Below are 19,869 nucleotides of genomic sequence, written 5' to 3'. Positions count from 1 at the left end.
TTACAACTTCTTCATCAAGCAATTATACTTCAGAAATTCAACCATACAAGAATGAGAAAAGAAGAGATCACAATGCACAAGATCAACACAATATTTACCTTGGGAAAACCCACTTGGGGTAAAAACCCAGCAATTATTTCCTTAGAGAATCAATTCAACAAGAGATATCAAAGTCAAAGCTATGGACAAACTAACTAGCAAGAGCATCCACCAAGTGTCCAAGTCATCCCTCTCAATCTGATTGCAACCACAGAGATAACAGAGAATTTGGCTCCCTCTTCCATAGAGATATATCACATACCTTTGGCCCTCTTCAACAAAGACTAGCCACAGAACTTCGGCCTTCTTCAACAAAGACAAAACACAGAACTTCATCCCTCTTCCACAAGATTAGTCCACAGGAGTTTCGGCCTTCTTGCACGGAGATAATCACAAAGACTCGACCTCCTTGTTCCACAGAGATTCAACCTCCTAGAATAGAGATAAATCACAAAGAAACTCGGCCCTTCCAAGGGATATGCCACAAAGAAAATTCGGCACTTCCAAGAAATTTTTCTTGTCTTCTATATCTTCATTTTGCTCTTTGTCTTACTATGTATGGCTAGAGATATTATTGCTTGTTGCTCAGATCGAATGTGGTCGGAGAAGAGGACAAATGACTTATATATATAGTGAACCATGGATCAAATGGCTGCCAAGAATAGCTGAGCCGACTTGAAGTGTAGATGGTTGACTTGGATTGCTTGTGGTGCCAAAAACAAAATTTAAATTTGTCTTTTCGATAAATAAAAAAATAATTTAATTTTCTTATGAACATGAAGAGCATGCTTCACATGAACAAGTACATCAATAAAAATATATCAATATGAAGACCGACCATAGCTACAAAATTCAACACTCCCTCTTAGCTAGGGAGGTATTCATAATGACTATCAAGATAATCTCAAGTTGACAAATTCTCTAAGGAAAGATCAAGATTAAGATAAGCATCATCATCAATATCATAATCACCAACATCAACATAATCACGTTTCACCATCAAACAACTATAGACATAGTCTAGGTGAAACACCATAGGCCTCATCAAAGATAAACAAGCTCTCTCTAGAAAGAGATCAGAGCACGATGTTGGGAGGCTACAGCCTCTAGGACCATACTCCAACCAAGGTCAACTGACACATGGAGTATGTCCTCTGCTAGACCATTCTCCCTAATTTAGGTCAAAGTACTTGACACAAGGATACATTCCCTAATTTCGGTCAAAGTACTTGACACAAGGAGAAAGATAGACCACAGACCATTCTTCCTAATTCAGGTCAATGTACTTGATACAAGGATAACATCCCTAATTCCAATCAGAGTACATGACACAGGAAGAATGTCAGTCCATGATGCTATCTAATCTATCAAACCATTCTCCCTAATTCCGGTCAATGTACTTGACACAAGGATAACATCCCTAATTCCAGTCAAAGTACATGTGTTAATTTTAGTTAACAATGGTATGTTCTATGCTTAGCATAATTACTTCAATGTCTTTTAGCAGCCCAATAACAATTTCCAATTTAGTTTCCAATATCAATCACATTAACCATTAATCACATTCGCAGTAATTGTAGATAGAACATGAAATAACAAAATGCAGAAGACAAGCCAAGACAAGAGGACACCAGATTTGGCGGATGCCAGGGGAAACCCCAAGATGGGGAAATCCCTTTGATCAATTCTTCTTGTTATTATATCAAATGTTCAGCAGAGAGAGAGTACAAAAGTCAAAATTGACTTGCCAATAGATGTCCAAAATAGTCCTGTCAAAATCTGCAATGTTGCTCTTAGTCAACAACAGTCAAATCAGCCCTAACCAGTCAATGGTGCAGCAGCAAATAATCCACAAAAGAGCTCAGTCAACCTTGGTCAAATGTGGTCAGATCAGTTGGTCAAGATGCCTTGAAAACAGTCCCAAAATTCCACCTTAAACTTCGTCAAAGTCGAAGTTAAATTTGCTACAGAAAAACTAGTTGCAGGCTGAAGTCAACACAGTCAAAGTCAACAGAAAGCTTCAGTTTTTTTGCCAATAAGTATGCCTTGCCCAAACAGAAAACTGCCCAAAAGATCGAACTCAAAATTTCCCTGGAAAGACAAAGTCAACATTAGTCAAACAGAAAGAAAATCTGAAATTTTTGGCTCTGTAATTTTGTCTGAAATTTGTCCTCCTTGCCAAAAGTGTGAGAGAAAGAATATGCCCAATAGTTGTACAAACCAATGAGAGAAGGAGAGAGAAGAATGTGTGAGTGATGATGATGCCAAATGAGGTGAAAGGTCACTTATATTTATACAAGTCGTTGAGGGTGAAGTTACATGTCTCTTGGGCTTCATGAGCCTGCATCATGATGAGGCCAACCTTGAATATTTACACGTGTGGGCATAAATTCAAAAACACACTTCTGCTTGTCCAAATTTGATGATCTTTAGATCAAATTTGGTCTTCTTGAAAAGACGAATTCAATGCAATCATCATCTCCATCAAATGAGTTGTCCAATGTGGAATTTGGCCCTAGTTTCAATTTTAACACTCCCGCTCAACTAGGGAGAATTCCACCTGCCAATCTATCCATCATCATGCCATCCTGTCGTCATGTACCATCTTTGTATCTCATCTCATCTCTGCTGAACACTGATATAAATAATGAAGAAGAATTGATTGAGAGTGAGTCACAAGACCTTACCACTCTCCACAGACCAAGTCAGTCTAGAGGTAGAAACTCAATCGAACTTGATCCCAAATCAAGTTGTTGAAAATCATGCATCCTAGACATAGGGAGTACGGCAGTACACGATGCATCCATTTGTTGTGCTATGGTCCCTATCCACTTTTCCCGACTCATTGGCCAGATGAGAGGTACTTCACATGAGTCCCGGACTACATGAGTAGGATGTATGCTAGGGCATCCGCAGGAGAAGGTGAACCACTCATCCTGCTCATATGCCATAGGAGAAGGTGAACCACTCATCCTATGCATATATCAATCGTAGGGGAAGGTGAATCACTCACCCTACACACATATCAACCATCATGGGGTATCACAAGGGAAGGTGAACCACTCACTCTGTACACAGCGCACCAATAGGGGAGGTGAACCATTCACCCTATGGTCGCTCATAGCTCCAAGAAGTACCCCAAGCCCCCAAGAGCTCCCAGAGCTCAATGTCCAACTCAAGCAGGACCCTCATGGGAGGGTCTTTCCACAACTCCAAGTCTCTCTCGAAAGGCTAAGAATTTGACCTTCCCTAAGGGCTTCGAGAGGATGTTTGCAACCTGTCCATCAGTTCTGATGTGTTGGAGCCTTATTGCTCCTTATTGTACCATATCCTAGATAAAGTGGTACCTGATATCAATGTGCTTGGAGCGATCATGGAGCACGGGATTCTCTGAAAGGCGAATCCCACTTTGGTTGTCGCAGTAGATCACGGTGGTATCAAGCACGTGCTCAAATAGCTCACTAAAGTGTTTCCTCAACTAAATAGCTTCACAACAGGCCATGTTAGCTACAATATATTCAGCCTCGACGGTGCTTAGAGCAACCGATTTCTGCTTTCTGCTCATCCAAGAACTTGAAGTAGACCCCAATGAGAAGAAACATCCAGACGTGCTCTTACAATCCACCACACTGCCAGCCCAGTCAGCATCAGTGTATCCATGTAGCCTCAAATTCCCAGCAATTCTTAGCAGCAATCCAATGTGTGTGATGAGGCTCGACCATAAATTGACTCAACGTATTCACAACGAAGCACATGTCGGTCGAGAGATTACCAAGAACATCAGGGCCCCCACAAGTTGTTTATATTCAGAAGGATTTGCCAATTCGTGCCCAGCAGCACTTCCACATAGCTTCTTGAAGTTGAGTCCCATCGGAGTAAACACATACTTGCAATCCACCATCCCACATCTCTCGAGCAACTTCACAGCATATTTTCCTTGAGAAAGGAAAATCTCTCCTCACTTTTGCCAGACCTCTAGGCCTAGGAAGTAGTGCATCAACCCTAGGTTCTTCATCTCGAACTCTGAAGTCAACTCCCTCTTGCATTAAAAATTGAGAGAGTCAGCACCGGTCAGAAAGAGATCACCTACATAAAGGACCAAATGGAGAGGCGTGTTATTTTCAACCTTGAAGTATAGGTTTGGGTCAGCATAGCTATCAATCCTCGCATACCAAGCCCTAGGGGTTTGATTCAACCCATAGAGGGCTTTCTTCAATCTGCATACATGTGTCCTTCGATCTTGTACTTCGAATCCCTAAGTTTGTTCCAAGTAGACTTCCTCCTTAAGCGAGCCATGCAAGAAAGTAGTCTTAACATCCATTTGATGTAGACTCCATCATTGAGTGGCAACGAGAGCAATAATAGATTGGATAGTGATATATCAAGCAATCAGTGAAAATATCTCGTCATAGTCCACTCCTTCATTTTGAGAGAAGCCTCAAACAACGAACTTGACCTTATATTTTTTTGCACTCCCATCAATGCCATGTTTAATTTTGTATAGCCATTTTGAGGTGACTACGAACTTGTCCTTGGGTCTAGGCACCACTTCCCAGACATCATTCCTCATAATAGATTCATACTCCTCATTCATTACATCCTTCCAGACTTGGTGCTTTACGGCTTCTTCGAACGTACATGGTTCAGCTTGAACAATAGTACTCATAGCAGCAAAGTACCCTTGATACCTGTTCGGCTTCTTACTTTCGCGAAATGTCCCTCTTGGAGAACATCTTCGAAAATATCTTTGAGCTACAAAGGTCTTTTCCTTGAGGTAGAGGGATCACCAAGAGGTAGATCAATGGGATCCATCGGGCCTTCAATATCGGGCATAGGCTCATCCGTCGGAGGTTCATCCTATTTTTCTGCAGCATCATCATTGTCCTTCCTTGAAATAGGGAGATATTTGGCTTTCCCAAGGGCATTATCTTCATCGAAGGTGACATCATGACTTACTTCCACATCTCTTTGACCAAGCACATAGATTCTATATGCCTCTGAATTTTCACTGTAGCCAACAAATATATCTTTCTTCCCTTATGCTTCCAACTTGTTTCTTTTCTATTTAGGTACATGAAAATACACGAGACACCCAATTATTCTTAAATGAGAAACATCAGGTTTCTTACCAGTGAAAACCTCCTCGAGTGTCTTGAAATCTAGTGCTTGACGCAGGCTCCTATTTTGAACATACACGTTAGTGTTGGCAGTTTCTCCCCATAAGAACTTCGGTAGACCTTGATCATGGAGCATGGCATAGGTGGCTTCCATGAAAGTTCGATTCTTCCTTCCAACAACTTCATTTTGCTTAGGAGTGTATGGAATAGTTGTCTCCCTCTTAATGCTAGCCTATCTGCAAAAGTCATTAAATTCATTTTATTCATATTTGGTTCCATTATCGGTCCTCAATATCTTGATTTTCTTCCCTGTTTGATTTTCCACCAATGCTTTGAAAGAACGGAACCATTTGAACACTTCATCCTTCTTCTTCAAGAAATAAATCCATGTTTTGCATGAGAAGTCATCCACAAAGATTGCATAGTATAAGTATCCTCCCAATGATGTTACAAGCAACATACTAGATAGGTCAGAATGGACCAATTGAAGAATATCGGTAGTTTGGCTTTCACTAGAAGGGAATGGTCCCCTTGTAAGTTTCCCAATTGCACAACCCTGACAAACTCCTTCATGATTTATGTTGAACTCGAGCATACCTATGACCATCTTCCTTACCCCAGGTAAGGCTTTGTAATGAAGGTGGGCAAATCTTCGGTGCCATAATTCAATTTGAAGAGAAGTATCACAAGTCAAGGCTCCCAAAGGATTTCCTCCAACTTGATAGGGACCATCAACCCTAAAACCAAGTGTAAATGCATCTTTACGGTTTCTTTGCCAAATATGTACCTTTCCATCAATGAATTATACCTTGAAACCTTTATCTTCCATCGTAGAAATATACGCCAGGTTCTTCAAATCGGGTTGCGGGCACATACAATACTTCATGTAGATGAATGGTTTGACCTTGATTCAAGTGAAGAGTGACAATACCTGTCCCTTTCACGGGGTAGATGGCATTATCTCCGAGTATGATTTCAAATTAGTCTTTTTTCAACCAAATTTGAGAGGGCCTCCTTGTACCCAGTGAAATGCCTTGAGGCTCCACTATCAATCAACCAATGATCCACAAGTATCCGAAGGAGAGCCAGTAGATAGAGCGTAAATAAGATAAAACTCATTTTGTTTTTCTATAACATTACTTTCCTCATACCTGGAATTTCTCGGCCTTTTGGGGGGCCGTGTTAGTTTTCGTAGCATCGGATGTGTTTCAGACTTGAAATTTTGTGGAGAGGCTAGAATGCATAAGATCTCCAAAACCCATAAATCATTTCTGAAAAATTCCACCTAGAAATGACTTAATTAGATTATTAGTCAGTTTTTAAATATTTCCTAAACTCTAAACTTAGGGAATATGACTAATTAATCAGAATTAATTAAGTCAAGGTATGAATGTTCTAGAAACTCACATGGATCGACTTCAAGTTAGTCCTAGCCATCGATTAAGATCTAATCTTAGTTGTTGAAGTCTCAACAAAGGATTATAAGAAGAATTCAATGGGCACTTGGAGAAGACACTTGTGCAGTTCAATTTCATGCGTCGATCGATTTCCTGAGTAGCAGCATTCAGTTGTTGGAGAGAGAGTTGTGAGATCGAAGCAGTGAGAGAGGGGCAAGGATAGCGAAGCCGAAGGAAGATTTCCTGATCCAGTGAGTGCATTTGCAGAGAGTCAGAGAAGCCACAGAGAGGCTGACGCAGAGAACAGCGCAGTAGCCTCTAGAGGCAAAGTCGAATTGCTCGGAGAAGCAGAATTTCGGTGCCAGAAGCTGGGCAGAGGTTCTAGAGGCCAGGAAAGATGTTTTCCCATACACCAGCTGGTCAGACAGCTTGAGGAGAAGTTGTTCCAAGCTTAGAGCAGCAGCAACTGCGCTAGGGTGACGCAGTGACTGCGCAAAGGCAGTTTGGACAGCTCAATTTGAGTTGAGGTCAGTGTCGGCATTTGCCTGTGGAGTGAGGAATTTCTCCTCACTAGATTTTCTTGCCAATATTTCTTTGTAGGATTGCCAGTTTCGGCATCCAGTTGTACTCAGATTATTTCACTGCTACATAATAATAAAACCCTCAGCTGCTGCACCGGTTTTCCCGAGTTGGGTTTTTCCAAAGACATTGGTCCAAAAATAACTGTCATTTTATGTGTGTGCTAGTATTTCTTCCAGTGTTTATTTCTTCCACAGTTTTATTTGTGTAAGTTGTTGTGTGATTGATTCAGTATTTGTTGCAATAAACAGTAAATAAATTGTTAAGAATTAATTTAACAATTAGGAGAATTATTTCTAGTTGTTGCAATAGGATTTGGGTTTCCGATTTTGTGCATGGTATCAGAGCACAAATGATCATTTGGAGAGCTCAGTAGCGAAGGAAGCGGGAATTTCATTGTTCATTGAGGAGCAGCAGTTCGAAACCCCAGAGACAGTGCAGTCACCTTGGACAAGAGGTCGAATTCTTGAGGAGAAATCGATTTTTCTAAGAGGGACAAAAAAAATTTGATCTCTCCAAATCGAGGGTTTGCAGAGGTAGAGGGAGCAGCCAGTACTTTTTCGCGGAGCAAATCTCTAGCTGGACGCAACAGTTTTGCAGCAGTTGTTAGAGAAGAACTAGCGTCGGGAGGAAGACGAGCACACATTGAGAGGGAAAATTTTCCTCAGGGAACTTCTAGTCCCAAGAAGTTCGATTTTCCTTGTAGATCGGCAATAGTTGGGAGAAGATCTTCTCACTCTAGAAGGGAGTGCAAGTAGTAGATCCAACAACCAAGCAGCGAGAAAGAGGGAGATTTACAGGTTTACTTTCCCAACTTTTGAGTTTCGCAAAAAATTTTGCTTTGCAAAGATGGCCATATGAGATTGCCATAGGTGGTCGTGTGAGTTAGCTATAACGCAGATCTAGGCAGCAAATCAACTTCCATTTGCCGAAGACAGGTACCAGAGGAAGTGCGAGTTGTCTACTGCAAGTTGCAAAGCGAAGAAAGGTTCGAGTAAGGGACAAGGCTCAAAAGGTGATAATCGAGCACCAGATCTAGGAGGAGGAGTATGAGACTCCAGTGTGCCGGTTGGGCAGGATCCTTGAGGAAGTCCACCTCATGGATCAATACTTGCTACGGGGGGCCCACAATCTTCAGTAGTAGGATGGATCAGTGGCAGTAGATGCATTCAGATGCCAGAGTGATAGATGCATAGTCTAGATGCAGTCAGATACTGGACAGCGTAGTGCAAAGTGGCACCGTGTAGAGTTAGTAGCAACGCAGATGCCTCAGTGACAGCGCAGATACTAGCAGCAGTCAAATACTCTAATGACAGATGTATCATACTGATCACAGTTGATTCTGTATTTAGGATGCTTTTCAGTTGCAGCAACAACAGATGGAGAGGGAGTTGCAGTGCAGATGCAGTGTTGGCAGCAGTTTTGCAGAGTCAACAGCAGCACAGATGCAACGTATATCAGAATTGCGCAGTAGTTGGTGGGCAGCAGCAACGTGACAGGAGATGATGCAGAGACAGAGGGTCGCTACAGGAGGCAGCAACTCTAGAATACATTACTCACTAAGAGGGAGTGTTAGTTTTTGTAGCATCGGATGTGTTCTAGCCTTGACATTTTGTGGAGAGGCTAGAATACATGAGATCTCCAAAACCCATAAATCGTTTCTAGAAATTCCACCTAGAAATGACTTAATTAGATTATTGTCAGTTTTTAAATATTTCCTAAGTCAAAACTTAGAGAATATGACTAATTAACTAGAATTAATCAAGTCAAGGTATGAATGTTCTAGAAACTCACACAGATCGACTTCAAGTTAATCCTAGCCATCAATTAATATCTAATCTTGGTCATTGAAGTCTCAACAGAGGATTATAAGAAGAAGTCGATGGGCACTTGGAGAATACACTTGTGCAGTTCGATTCCATGAGCAAATCGATTTCCTGAGTAGTAGCATTCAGTTGTCGAGAGAGAGTTGTGAGATCGAAGCAGTGAGAGAGGGGTAGGGACAGTGAAGCCAGAGGAAGATTTCCTGATCTGGTGAGTGCATTTGCAGAGAGGCAGAGAAGCCACAGAGAGGCTGACGCAAAGAACAACACAATAGCCTCTAGAGGTAAAGTTGAATTGCTGGGGAGAAGCAAAATTTTGGTGCCAAAAGCTGGGCAAAGGTTCCAGGGGCCAGGAGAGATGGTTTCCCAGACAGTAGCTAGTCAGACAGCTTGAGGAGAAGTTGTTCCAAGCTGAGAGCAGCAGCAACTACGCTAGGGTGACACAGTGACTGCGCAAAGGCAGTTTGGACGACTCAATTTGAGCTGAGGTCAATGCCAGGATTTGCCTGTGGAGTGAGGAATTTCTCCTCACTAGATTTTCTTGCCAGTATTTCTCTGTAGGATTGCCAGTTTTACAGTGTTTCACTACTGCATAATAATAAAACCCTCCGCTGTTGCACTAGTTTTCCCGAGTCGGGTTTTTCTGGGGACACTGGTCCAAAAATAACTATCATTTTATGTGTGTGTGCTAGTATTTCTTCCATTGTTTATTTCTTCCGTAGTTTTATTTGTGTAGGTTGCAGTGTGATTGATTTAGTATTTGTTGTAGCGAACAATACATAAATTGTTAAGAATTAATTTAACAATTAGGAGAATTATTTCCTGTCATTGCAATGGGATTCAGGTTTCCGATTTTTCACAAGTCGACCATTTCCATATCAAGCAGCGGGAGCATTCCTCTTTCCTTTATTGTTGAACATGGTGTTCCTTTGATTGCCATTGCCTTTGAAATTGTTGTTGTTGTTGTCGTCGTCCCTTGGAGAATTCTTCTTGTGAGGACACTCTCTAATATAGTAGTCAAAAACTTCAACAAGAATCTACATACAATTTACAAAAGATTACAAAAAAGGAACTATGATAATCAAATCAAAGACTTGATACCTAAGATAAAATAAAGGTGAGGCCCACCACACAAGACGTTGGATTTGAAGTGTTTGGCTTAGTTTACCCATTGTATGGATAAGACAACTATGCATTTCTCAAAAACCAACCCCAAAGGTTAAACAGCCCTCCACCTGCACCCCCACCCCCAGAACCCCCCGAAGACCTAAAAAATGGAAACAATCCCTCTAAAGGCACACAAAAATTTGGTTACAAAACTCAAGTCACTTGGAGCCACTAATAAAATCAAGAGTCATCTAGATTCAGAAATTCTTTGTTAAACTTTGAACCCCCATGTGACGACCAGTAAAGACGTAGCAATGTGTATTTGGACCCCAAGATTCACAAAACTCATATCAAAACTAAACCTTAACCAATTGATTCCAACATGCATACCACTGGGAACTACAACCTCTAATCTCCAATCCAATTGCACTTGTCAGGTTTGAGACAATCTAATGAAGCATCTGGTCATAAAGTTTATGTGAATCCTTATTTAGAGGTTAAAACTGAATATATTTATCCATTCGTTTTACAATCTATATCAACCTGGGATACCCGTGGCACCAAGTAATCAGGCCGGGTATGACAACTAAGAGAAAAGTGCTTTCTTTCAACGGCATACAGTAAAAGTTGCACAGAAGTAAAGAGACATGTTAATTACTCCCAAATTCCAAGACAATTTTAAACAAGTGTTCTGAATCAGTAAGAAAAGAATTCTGTTCGGACAGGAAAAAACTGCAGCACATATGTATATAAAGCACTGGTCAATACTTTACCAGAATGTCAATGCCGCCATATTGATCTTCTATCCAATTGGAAAACAGCTCCACCGATTTTGGATCCACAATGTCTAATTGATGGAAAACCACATTAAGTCCCTCTGTCTGTAAGGATGCCACCACTTCCTGTCCCCTAACCTGATCCCTTGAAGTGAGAACAATGGTCAGGCCCTGCTTTGCAAGTTGTCGAACAATTTCAAGTCCAATTCCTTTGTTACTTCCGGTCACTACTGCTAGTGTATCTGTGGACCACCATCTGCAATGAAATCCAGCAAAATTGGTTACCAAAAGAGTGTCGTATAGATAATTGTTGCAAACTAGACAGAGCAAGGGATTCTTCATGGCAAATCGGGCATTCTGAGGAGGCCAAACAACCTTCAACACAGCAACAATCAATAGCAGGAGATCTAGGAGCATCCAAAGCAATCAAAGATGACTATGTCCTTCTTATTCTAATTCTATGAAAGTTAGTTATGCTTTAGGTTACATGATTCTATTGATTATCTATCCTTGTAGTAAATAGTGTTATCTATTATACGTTGAGCTAGCTATTATGCTTTGGGTTAAATGATCCTATAGATTATCTATCGTTGTAGTAAATGGTGTTATCCATATTTTGTGTTCTCCAGTGCTATGATGTGTATTCCAGTACTATAATGATGGTATCTTTTGCCACCAGCTCTTTTTGGAATTCATTGTTGTTCACTTATGCAATTCCATGGTTCCTGAGTCCTGACAGTAAATTTGTCCTGGTTAACCACAACTAACCGGAATTCAATTTACAAGCTCTACTTGAAAATCCCCAAAACTACACGTCCCTGGGATTTGATCCGGTCCGAGCAAAATTTGGGTCGCTTCTGTTAAAAAACGACAACAACAACCTGCAACCTAACTCCACGTGATTTGGACTACCGGCGGTTCCTACAACAGATGGGCCATGATGTTTATGCAAGATCACCCGAAATTAAAGCCAATTAAATATAAACGACCAAAAATTTCTACCCTCTGGCAGATACATTCAAGCAATTACAGCCATTTAAAGATCTCCGTTCAGTGGCGGGGACAGTTTCAAAAACGAAATGGTACTTAACAAAATGGAATCTGACTTATCATGGATAGAATTGAAATCTTTGAAATCAATTTGCAAAAAATGAATAATAACTTGTTTGGACCAGAGTATGGTACAGCACGGGCTTCAGCTATCTCTTCCAATCTCCTTTGTCTCCGTTCGAAGGAGCGATTTTGTCTACCCATTATCATGTGTCAGCCAGTTTGCCCCTTGCTGCCATAAGCTGCAGAGATATAGAAAATGGGAATGTATTAGAGAACCTTTGTCTGAGAGGTCGCATTCAAAAAACACTTGGCGAACATGTGAAAATCAAGATTTTTCGCATATCCAAGAGTTGAAATCCGGCAGACATTCAGAAGTTGTGTGACCTGAAGAGAATCACAGGTTGAGTATTTTTTTTTTCAACAAGAGAAAGAACGCCAATTTTAATGTGAATGTAAATTCAAATCAGCAAAGGCAGGCTCGTTTTAGATGGGATTAAAAGAGTACTGTCAATATTGTTCCCAATTATATTATCTTAATAATCCTTTTAACTATAAAACCATTAATAATCCTTTTAACTATAAACCATTATGATCTTTTGTTTACAAAACTCTTCAAATCTTTGGAGGCGTCACCCATACGCTCGTAGTGTAGGAAGATACAAGCAATAAGAAAGCAAGTCTCATCACCAACTCCAGCTTCTGGATTTTTGGTGTTTGGAATCGATTTGCAAAAGTCCCACCTGTGTTCTTGAGCAGCTTTTAACTATAAAACTATTATAATCAATCTTTTGTTTGTAAAGCTTTTCAACGGCATGGTAGAAAATAGAACAATAAGTGGGCGGAAGTCAAAGAAAAGAGGGCAAAAGGGCAAGCATGTTTTAGGCCGAAACATTCTACACTAGATCATGGTATTACATTGAGACACATTATTGAAAAGGTTTGGGAGGGCAAAGAAGAAGTATTTTGTTGCTTTGTTGACTTCAAAAAGGCATTGGACACAGTGCCTAGAGATAAGTTGTGGAGTAGAATGGAAGAACTTGAAATCCCTGTGCATTATAGAGTCGTCGTCCATAGGGTTTATGAAGAGGTGAAAGTCAAAATTAGAACTTCAGCAGGCATTTTAGAAAGCTTTAGAAGTGACATCAGAGTCAAGCAAGGTTTCCCTTTATCCCCTACTCTTTTTGGTTTATATATTGATAAATTGGAAGAGTGGCTAAATCTGCAAGGTGGGGATGGTGTTCGGTTGGGGGAGTTTGTGATAAAGCTTCTTTTATATGTTGATGACCTTGTATTGATTGCTAAATCGGCCAGGGATTGCAGATGCACCTATATGCCCTTGAGCATTTTTGTAAAGCAATGGGGATGCAAGTCAATACCATCATGACCAAAATAATGATTTTATCAAATAAAAAGAAGCAGAGCCAGCATACGTTCTTCTTGAAGGCAATATTCTTGAAGAAGTAAATGAATACAAGTACCTTGTGATTGATTTCAACAACAAACTTAATTGGGAGCACTGTAGAAAGAAGAGAATTTTAGGAGGGTGGAAAACATTATATGCTTTTCAAAACAGATGTAGAGAGGCAGAGTTATGGGATTGGAAAACAATTAAAGTGCTTTTTGGACTCCTAGGTTGTCAAGTGATAATATGGGTGTGAATTGTGGGCTATTAGCATCCCTGTCTCAAAATGGAAGCAAGCTGAGAAAATCCAAAAACGCTTGATCATGAGCAAGTTTAAAATAAAAAGTTCGCTTTCTTATGAGATAATACTGAGTGAAACAGAAGCAACTTCCATCGAAGCAATTGCTATGGTGCATCTCATAAGGTATCTACAAAGAATTGAGCAAATGGGAGAAGGTAGATGGCCTAAAGTTATCTTCAATGAAGGAATGAGTGAAAGAAAGAAATCATGGATGAGACAAAAAAACAAATGGATGCAAAACAGAAATATTTACCTCAATGCATGTCCCACAAATAGCAAGGATTTAAATAGTTTTGATATGGAGAAGTTTCGTAAGCGTATATGGGGAAAAGAGTTGGGTAGAAAGAAGAAGTATTATGTTCAAGAATTCAACCCCACTTGTGATCTCCAACAAAAAGAGTACATTGGAGCTAGCATTCCATGGAGAGCAAAGATTCTTATTGCTCAATTAAGAACTAACTTGCATCAATTACAATGCGGAACAGGTTGGTGGAAAAGACCTAAAGAAGCTTGGGAAGAACAAGTTTGTACTTTTTGCACTTCGGGGGCAGTGGAATCGGAAAAACATTTCATTTTGGAATGTGATGCTTCGAGAGACATCAGAAACAGTTACAGCAATATGTTAACATCGGTTCCTTAGCATTGTCTTTTCAGTGAGGGGACTATTAGAAGGTTGGGTCAGCTCATCATTTGAATAATAAGAGGATTGAATTGCAAAAGGCAAAAGCACGGAAGCTAGTGGTCCCATAGACTATATCTAGTCTCGTGGATGTTAAAATTTCATTTCATTTATGGTTGATCCGTCCAATGTTTTGGATAGTGACTTCATCCATCATCAAGGACCAAAAAGAGTTAAAAGAAATTAAAGTTAATTTCTTTGTTTTAATAAAAAATGAGGAATATAAATTAAGTTCGATTTATTTTAATATTGTAATTTATATTGTGAATTTTAATTTCCATTATTTCAATGTAAATTTAGATAGGTAAAGATTCATTTTAGATTAGAATTTAACGGGATTAAAAGAAATTAAAGTTTAAATTTTTATTAAAAAATAAATGGTGAATATGAATTAGGTTGATTAAATTTAATATTTAATATTATGAATTTTAATTTTGCTTTTTTTAATGTTTTTTTTAATTAAAGTATCTTGTATTACCAAAATAACTTAAATTTACATGGTTATTATGACCATATTACTAAGGATATTTTTGTGAACTTTTGGGGATACTAAAGGATTCATATTTTTTTACTAATCCTAGAATATAAAGGACATCAGTCAGCTAATCCCAAAATGTAAAAAATCAAAACATATTGGCGACCATTACAAAGCATAACAGAATACCAAATATACTAGCAGATATAAACACCATTAAGAATCAAAAGAAGAGATGGGAGCACGGACCCTGGCACTTGATCCAGGAGGAGAATTAGTTTTTGTATCGCAATGCAGGTGTCCTTCCACATGAGCTAGTCTTGAGCAAGCTTTTCCATGGTAAAATGTTAGTTTCGCAACATCCACTTAATGTCTTCCAAAGAAGCAAATATGTTATACATTTCCACTTGTTTGTATTTCAATACCAAACCAAGCAAAGTCTTCATCTACCAATGAAGAGTAACATAATTGAGATATTATTTTTTTTGTCCCCCGGTATGACCAGTGTCCGGAACCCAACAAGAGACCTCATCCATAATCTCATAGTCGGAGTAGGACTGTGTTTTCACTCCTGCCTAAGTTTCTAATTTCCTGATTTCCTGTCATGTCTCCAAGGGTACTACATTAAAATATGTAACAACTGAATCCTCAGCAAAGAGTCGAGGCCTTCGTTGACCTGGTCAGCTACTGCCACCACTTCCCCTTATGCATTGCATGCATTGTTTAGGCGGCATGACGAACAAAAGGGGATCACACTTATAACAAAAGCAAAAATGACCATGACCTGGAAGGTGATAGGAGAAAACCCAAAACTGGTAGGAAACATTCCCAACAAGATACTAGCGTCATCATAATGAAACATAGACCAGATTATACCACACAATGGAACATTGTACTCAGACACCCTAGGACTGATTCCACTTTATATGGATCCTACTACAAACTGAAAAATAATACAAGTAACAAGACATAAACCCAATGGTGTACTAGACGTTCGATAACCGCATCGAGATAATAAAAACTAGGATGGCAAAAGAGTGTTGACCCTCGGCAACAAACTAAACATGAGAGACCCCTTTCCCAGAATAGTACTTCTCACAAATTTCTTTCCCTGGGAACAACCAAACCCAAGACCCAAAATGTGCATAGACACCAAGATAACAATTACACAGACAAAGACTAAGCTAACACAACCAAGAGTACATTTAAGAATAACAAGGTAAGCTAGAGGATTTGATACCAACATTCCAGAGTATGCAACCACAATTTGAAACTTGCATCAACCTCCATGACCATTTACTAGAGCCAAAAATCAATTATTCTTTTTCTAACTGAGTTTCTTCACCCACCTCCACTTTTCCAACATCCATGGTAGATTACATCTCTCAATATTATTACCAAGCGACCAAACTCACAATTCTCCCGCCGCACTAAGACACGACCTGTCAGACCCCAGTTTTGATAGCAAATTCCCTTTCTTCTAGACTGAACTATCCACCCCCCTCCACTTCACCAGCTCCAAGCAGAAAGCACTTCTCTCATAACACAAGTCAGGTGCATAAATGATCCAAAATAACACAACACAAGAGTCAGTCGAAGGGGAAGACAACAGGGAGATCAACTCGACCTCACGCCTGCAATTGCCTTCGACCCTCACCACCAAAATGAATACACAGTTCATCATCCTCACGGCTCTATTTAATGCCAACTAGGTGGTTGCATGCAACTACGTACCCAAGACGAGTCACAACTTTACCATTTAATACACATTAGGTGGGCAGGGTGGCGAGCTCGTCCTCCCAAGCCCCCTCAGATCTTGTGCACACCCCCATTGGGGAAGTCTATTTCAATGTATTAATATTATGCTATAATTATTTCTAGTGTACGAATCTCATGTAATAATTTTAAATATATGTGTGAATGTGATATTTTAAATAAATAGGTTGGGTATGTGATATTAGAGAATATGTTTTTTGATAAGATAAATATATCTTAATTTTAAGGTTACAGCCAAATTAGATGTTAAATTGATATATGAGTGTCAGGCCCAAGGGTGCTAAGGCGCATCCTTGTCTCATCTACATGCTAAGGTGCACTACTTGAAGCCTTTGTGAGATGAGGTGACTTGGGTGACTCTGGCGTCGCAAGAAATGTAATGAACATATCACATGATTTGCGACAATATGGAGGGAGGTGTCAAAAAATTGAGAGCCATTGTGGCTTGATGGCACAACAGGCCAAGCGATGCATGAGTTGGACAAAGCAACCAAACAAAATCATGTCGCCCAAGTGAAGTGGAATGGTAGTGTGGGATGAGTAGGCGATGTGGGCGCCTGGGAAGAATGAATAGTCGGCATAACCTAAGGCACATGGCCTATATGGGCGAGCCAACCCGTTGGAAAGTGGAGAGCAATTACACGAAGAATGGTGATGAACCGTATATATAGAAGGAACCAAACAGTGGAAGAGGGACATCAAACTCATATCAGTCGAAGTCACATGGGACTTGGAACAAATGTAAGAGATGAAGGATAATGCAAGGGAAAAGAGACAAGTGACCTCAGGCCTCTGGTTGTGCATAACCTGAGGAGTCCTTGTGAACCAAACCAAACAAGCCCAATAGGGTAGTAGCAAATCGTGGTAGAGTTATGGGTGATTTGGGTGGGGCCTTAAGGGTTAGGGTGAAGGGTTTTGGCAATTTCTTGGGGTTTTTGGCTAGGTAAAATTGCAGCATGAGCCTTTGACTCAGTGAATCTCTTGTACTTTTGATTTTTAATAAAAGCAGAAGGTCGGAGGGTCATCCCTTATGAAATGGTGCATGTGTATGATGATGTTAATGTTTTTTAATGTCTTGCATATAATGCCTATGTTCTGCTAATGAATGAAGATAATTGGAAGTAGAAGTGACAATATTATTATTTCTCTATGTTGATGATAATTCCACACTTAATATAATATAGAGGTTGATAGGGTAATGTGTATTGTGAGGCATATTCTGAGTGAAGTAACACTATGCTACACTAGGTAATTGTGAAACACGTTAATGTCGCACGCTCAAGGGATCACAATGCGCCCACAAGGTGCCTCGCAACCATAGGAGGCCCCGGAGTTGTGATAGGTGGTGCTAGAGCAACCACTCAGTGGAAGTTGAGTATTTCAACAGTGCAACCAAGATGGAGATGTGCAAACTAAGAGGTAAGTTTGGTTTTTTGTGTTTCATGTTCATTTGAATAGTTTGTTAAGATGATAAGTGTATTAGGGAAGGAACAAGACAATCAAAGGTGTTGAAAATGGCAACAAGAAATTGCTAAAAATAGAAGTGCTAAATATAGCACTGCTAAAAATAGTAGTTTCGGTACCAATGCTAGATTGGGCAATAGGGAATGAAAAATGGAAGTGCTAAAAATAGAAGTTCTATTTCTAGCAGTTCTGTGTGGATCCCTATTGTAGTCAGTCCCTGGACTAAATATAGGAAGTAAAATTCGAATTTGATATTAACAATAGTTTGTAAATTAATTAATTAATTCAGTTTGAGTTAATTAGTTAAGGAATTATGAACTTGAAGTCTAGGTGAGGACATGCAATAGTTTCTCCTTTGATTGAGGAATTTATCCCTTGATTAAAGGAGATAAGGATGAGTTCTATATTGAGTATGATCAGTTGACTTAGTTTAACTTAGTCAAGTCCAGTTAGATTAATTTAACAGTTTGTTAAATTAATGAGAGTTCAGTTAGTTAATGCTTGCATGCATGTAACTACTGTATTTCAGATAACTGAGTATTTACTCATGGATAACTCATGCATGTCAGTTCAGACAGAGACCCAGTTGAGATCAGATGGAGGGACAATGTACTATCAGTTGCTAGGATATTCCTTGTGAATATTCCTTGCATGCAGAAGGAATATTATTCCTTATGGATTGCGTAGTTGGACCTGAGGTTACAGCAGGTATGATGTGGCCAATTCACACATGTTATGACATTGGACCCCAATCAAAACTGCGCAAGGAAATAGGAGCTTGGAGGACTTGTGTAGCCTATATATTCAGGCCTAGGTAGTCCATGAGCATCATCATCAGAGTACAGAGAGAGCAGGATAGCTTTTGAATGGATTCTTTTTTTATGTTGTTGAGGATTTCCACTTGATTGATAATACAGAGATAGGGTTTTAGGCCGGTGCTTTCCCCAGGTTATATCTTCTGTGTTATGGTTGATTACTTCTCATTCTCAGTTATATCTGTTCATGCTTGATGTTGCTCATGTTCAATTAAGCTTCCGCTAAAAAGTTTATGGTAGATGTAGATCTAGTATTATGCTTTAGTACATTGCATATATCAGTTTGATCTGCAGGTGAAATTTCTACATGATATCAGTGAGCTAGCTGATTTGTAGAGAAAATTCTACATGGTATCGGAGCACAGGTGATCAAGGAAGAACAATATACAAGAAGGGAGAAGTTGAAGTTTGTGGTTTCTGAATATTGAATTGAGTTCTTATCACATCTATTTCACCAATGGCGTTCTATGGTTTGAGACTCGAATATGCCCTTGATGGCAGTTCGAATTATATAGCCTGGAAGGATCACATGGAGGCAGTATTAGAAGATAATGGCCTTAAGGACTTCATTGATCAAGAAGTCCCGAAGCCGACTGATGCTACTCAACTGGCGGAATGGAAGAAGTGTGTGGCTAGAGCAAGGAGAATCCTTCTGGAGGGAGTTCGAGATCACATTGTCTCGAGCCTCCATGGGAAGGAGACTCCATTTTCGATGTGGAAAACATTGAAAGATCTTTATCAGAATAGCAATGATCAGAGGAAGTTGGCACTGAAGGACAAACTTCGAAAGATCAAGTGTGAAAAGGATGACATGATCTCTATGTATCTGAACAAGCTCACCTCATGTAGGGATGAGCTTGGAAGTGTAGGGATCGTGACAGCTGATGATGACATGGTGAGTCTTGCACTCCTCGGTCTTCCTAAGAGCTGGCATAGCTACCAGGACTCGGTTAATGGAAGAGAGAAACTGCCAGATTGGGAACGACTTTGGTCGGATTTGATGCAGGAGGAGATAAGAAGAAGCACCAGAGATGGTTCTTCATCTATGGAGGATGAAGAAAACTGT

The 19,869-nt window shown here is 39.8% G+C and overlaps 1 protein-coding gene across 3 annotated transcripts in view; it reads right to left on the bottom strand.

Annotated features, from left to right (window-relative positions):
* LOC149200438 (short-chain dehydrogenase/reductase 2-like) overlaps positions 1–12,392 on the bottom strand; it is a 61,860-nt gene extending 49,468 nt beyond the window's left edge. The window contains exons 1-3 of one of the 3 annotated variants that reach the window (XM_089402742.1): positions 12,276–12,392; positions 12,001–12,130; positions 10,836–11,094 (exon numbers count right to left, since the gene is read on the bottom strand). In XM_089402742.1, coding sequence (XP_089258868.1) covers positions 10,836–11,094; positions 12,001–12,098 — 357 coding nt within the window. In that variant the 5' untranslated portion in view covers positions 12,099–12,130; positions 12,276–12,392. The other 2 variants (XM_089402740.1, XM_089402741.1) reach the window with 2 other exon arrangements.
* Between the last annotated feature and the right edge of the window lie 7,477 nt (positions 12,393–19,869).

This window comes from Pinus tabuliformis, chromosome 2_1 (assembly GCF_031772625.1).
Source record: "Pinus tabuliformis cultivar Carrire ecotype Pingquan chromosome 2_1, CPIR1, whole genome shotgun sequence".
Taxonomy (NCBI): Eukaryota; Viridiplantae; Streptophyta; class Pinopsida; order Pinales; family Pinaceae; genus Pinus; species Pinus tabuliformis.
Note: the sequence above shows the minus strand (reverse complement) of the source record. Positions and strands in the feature narration are given on the sequence as shown.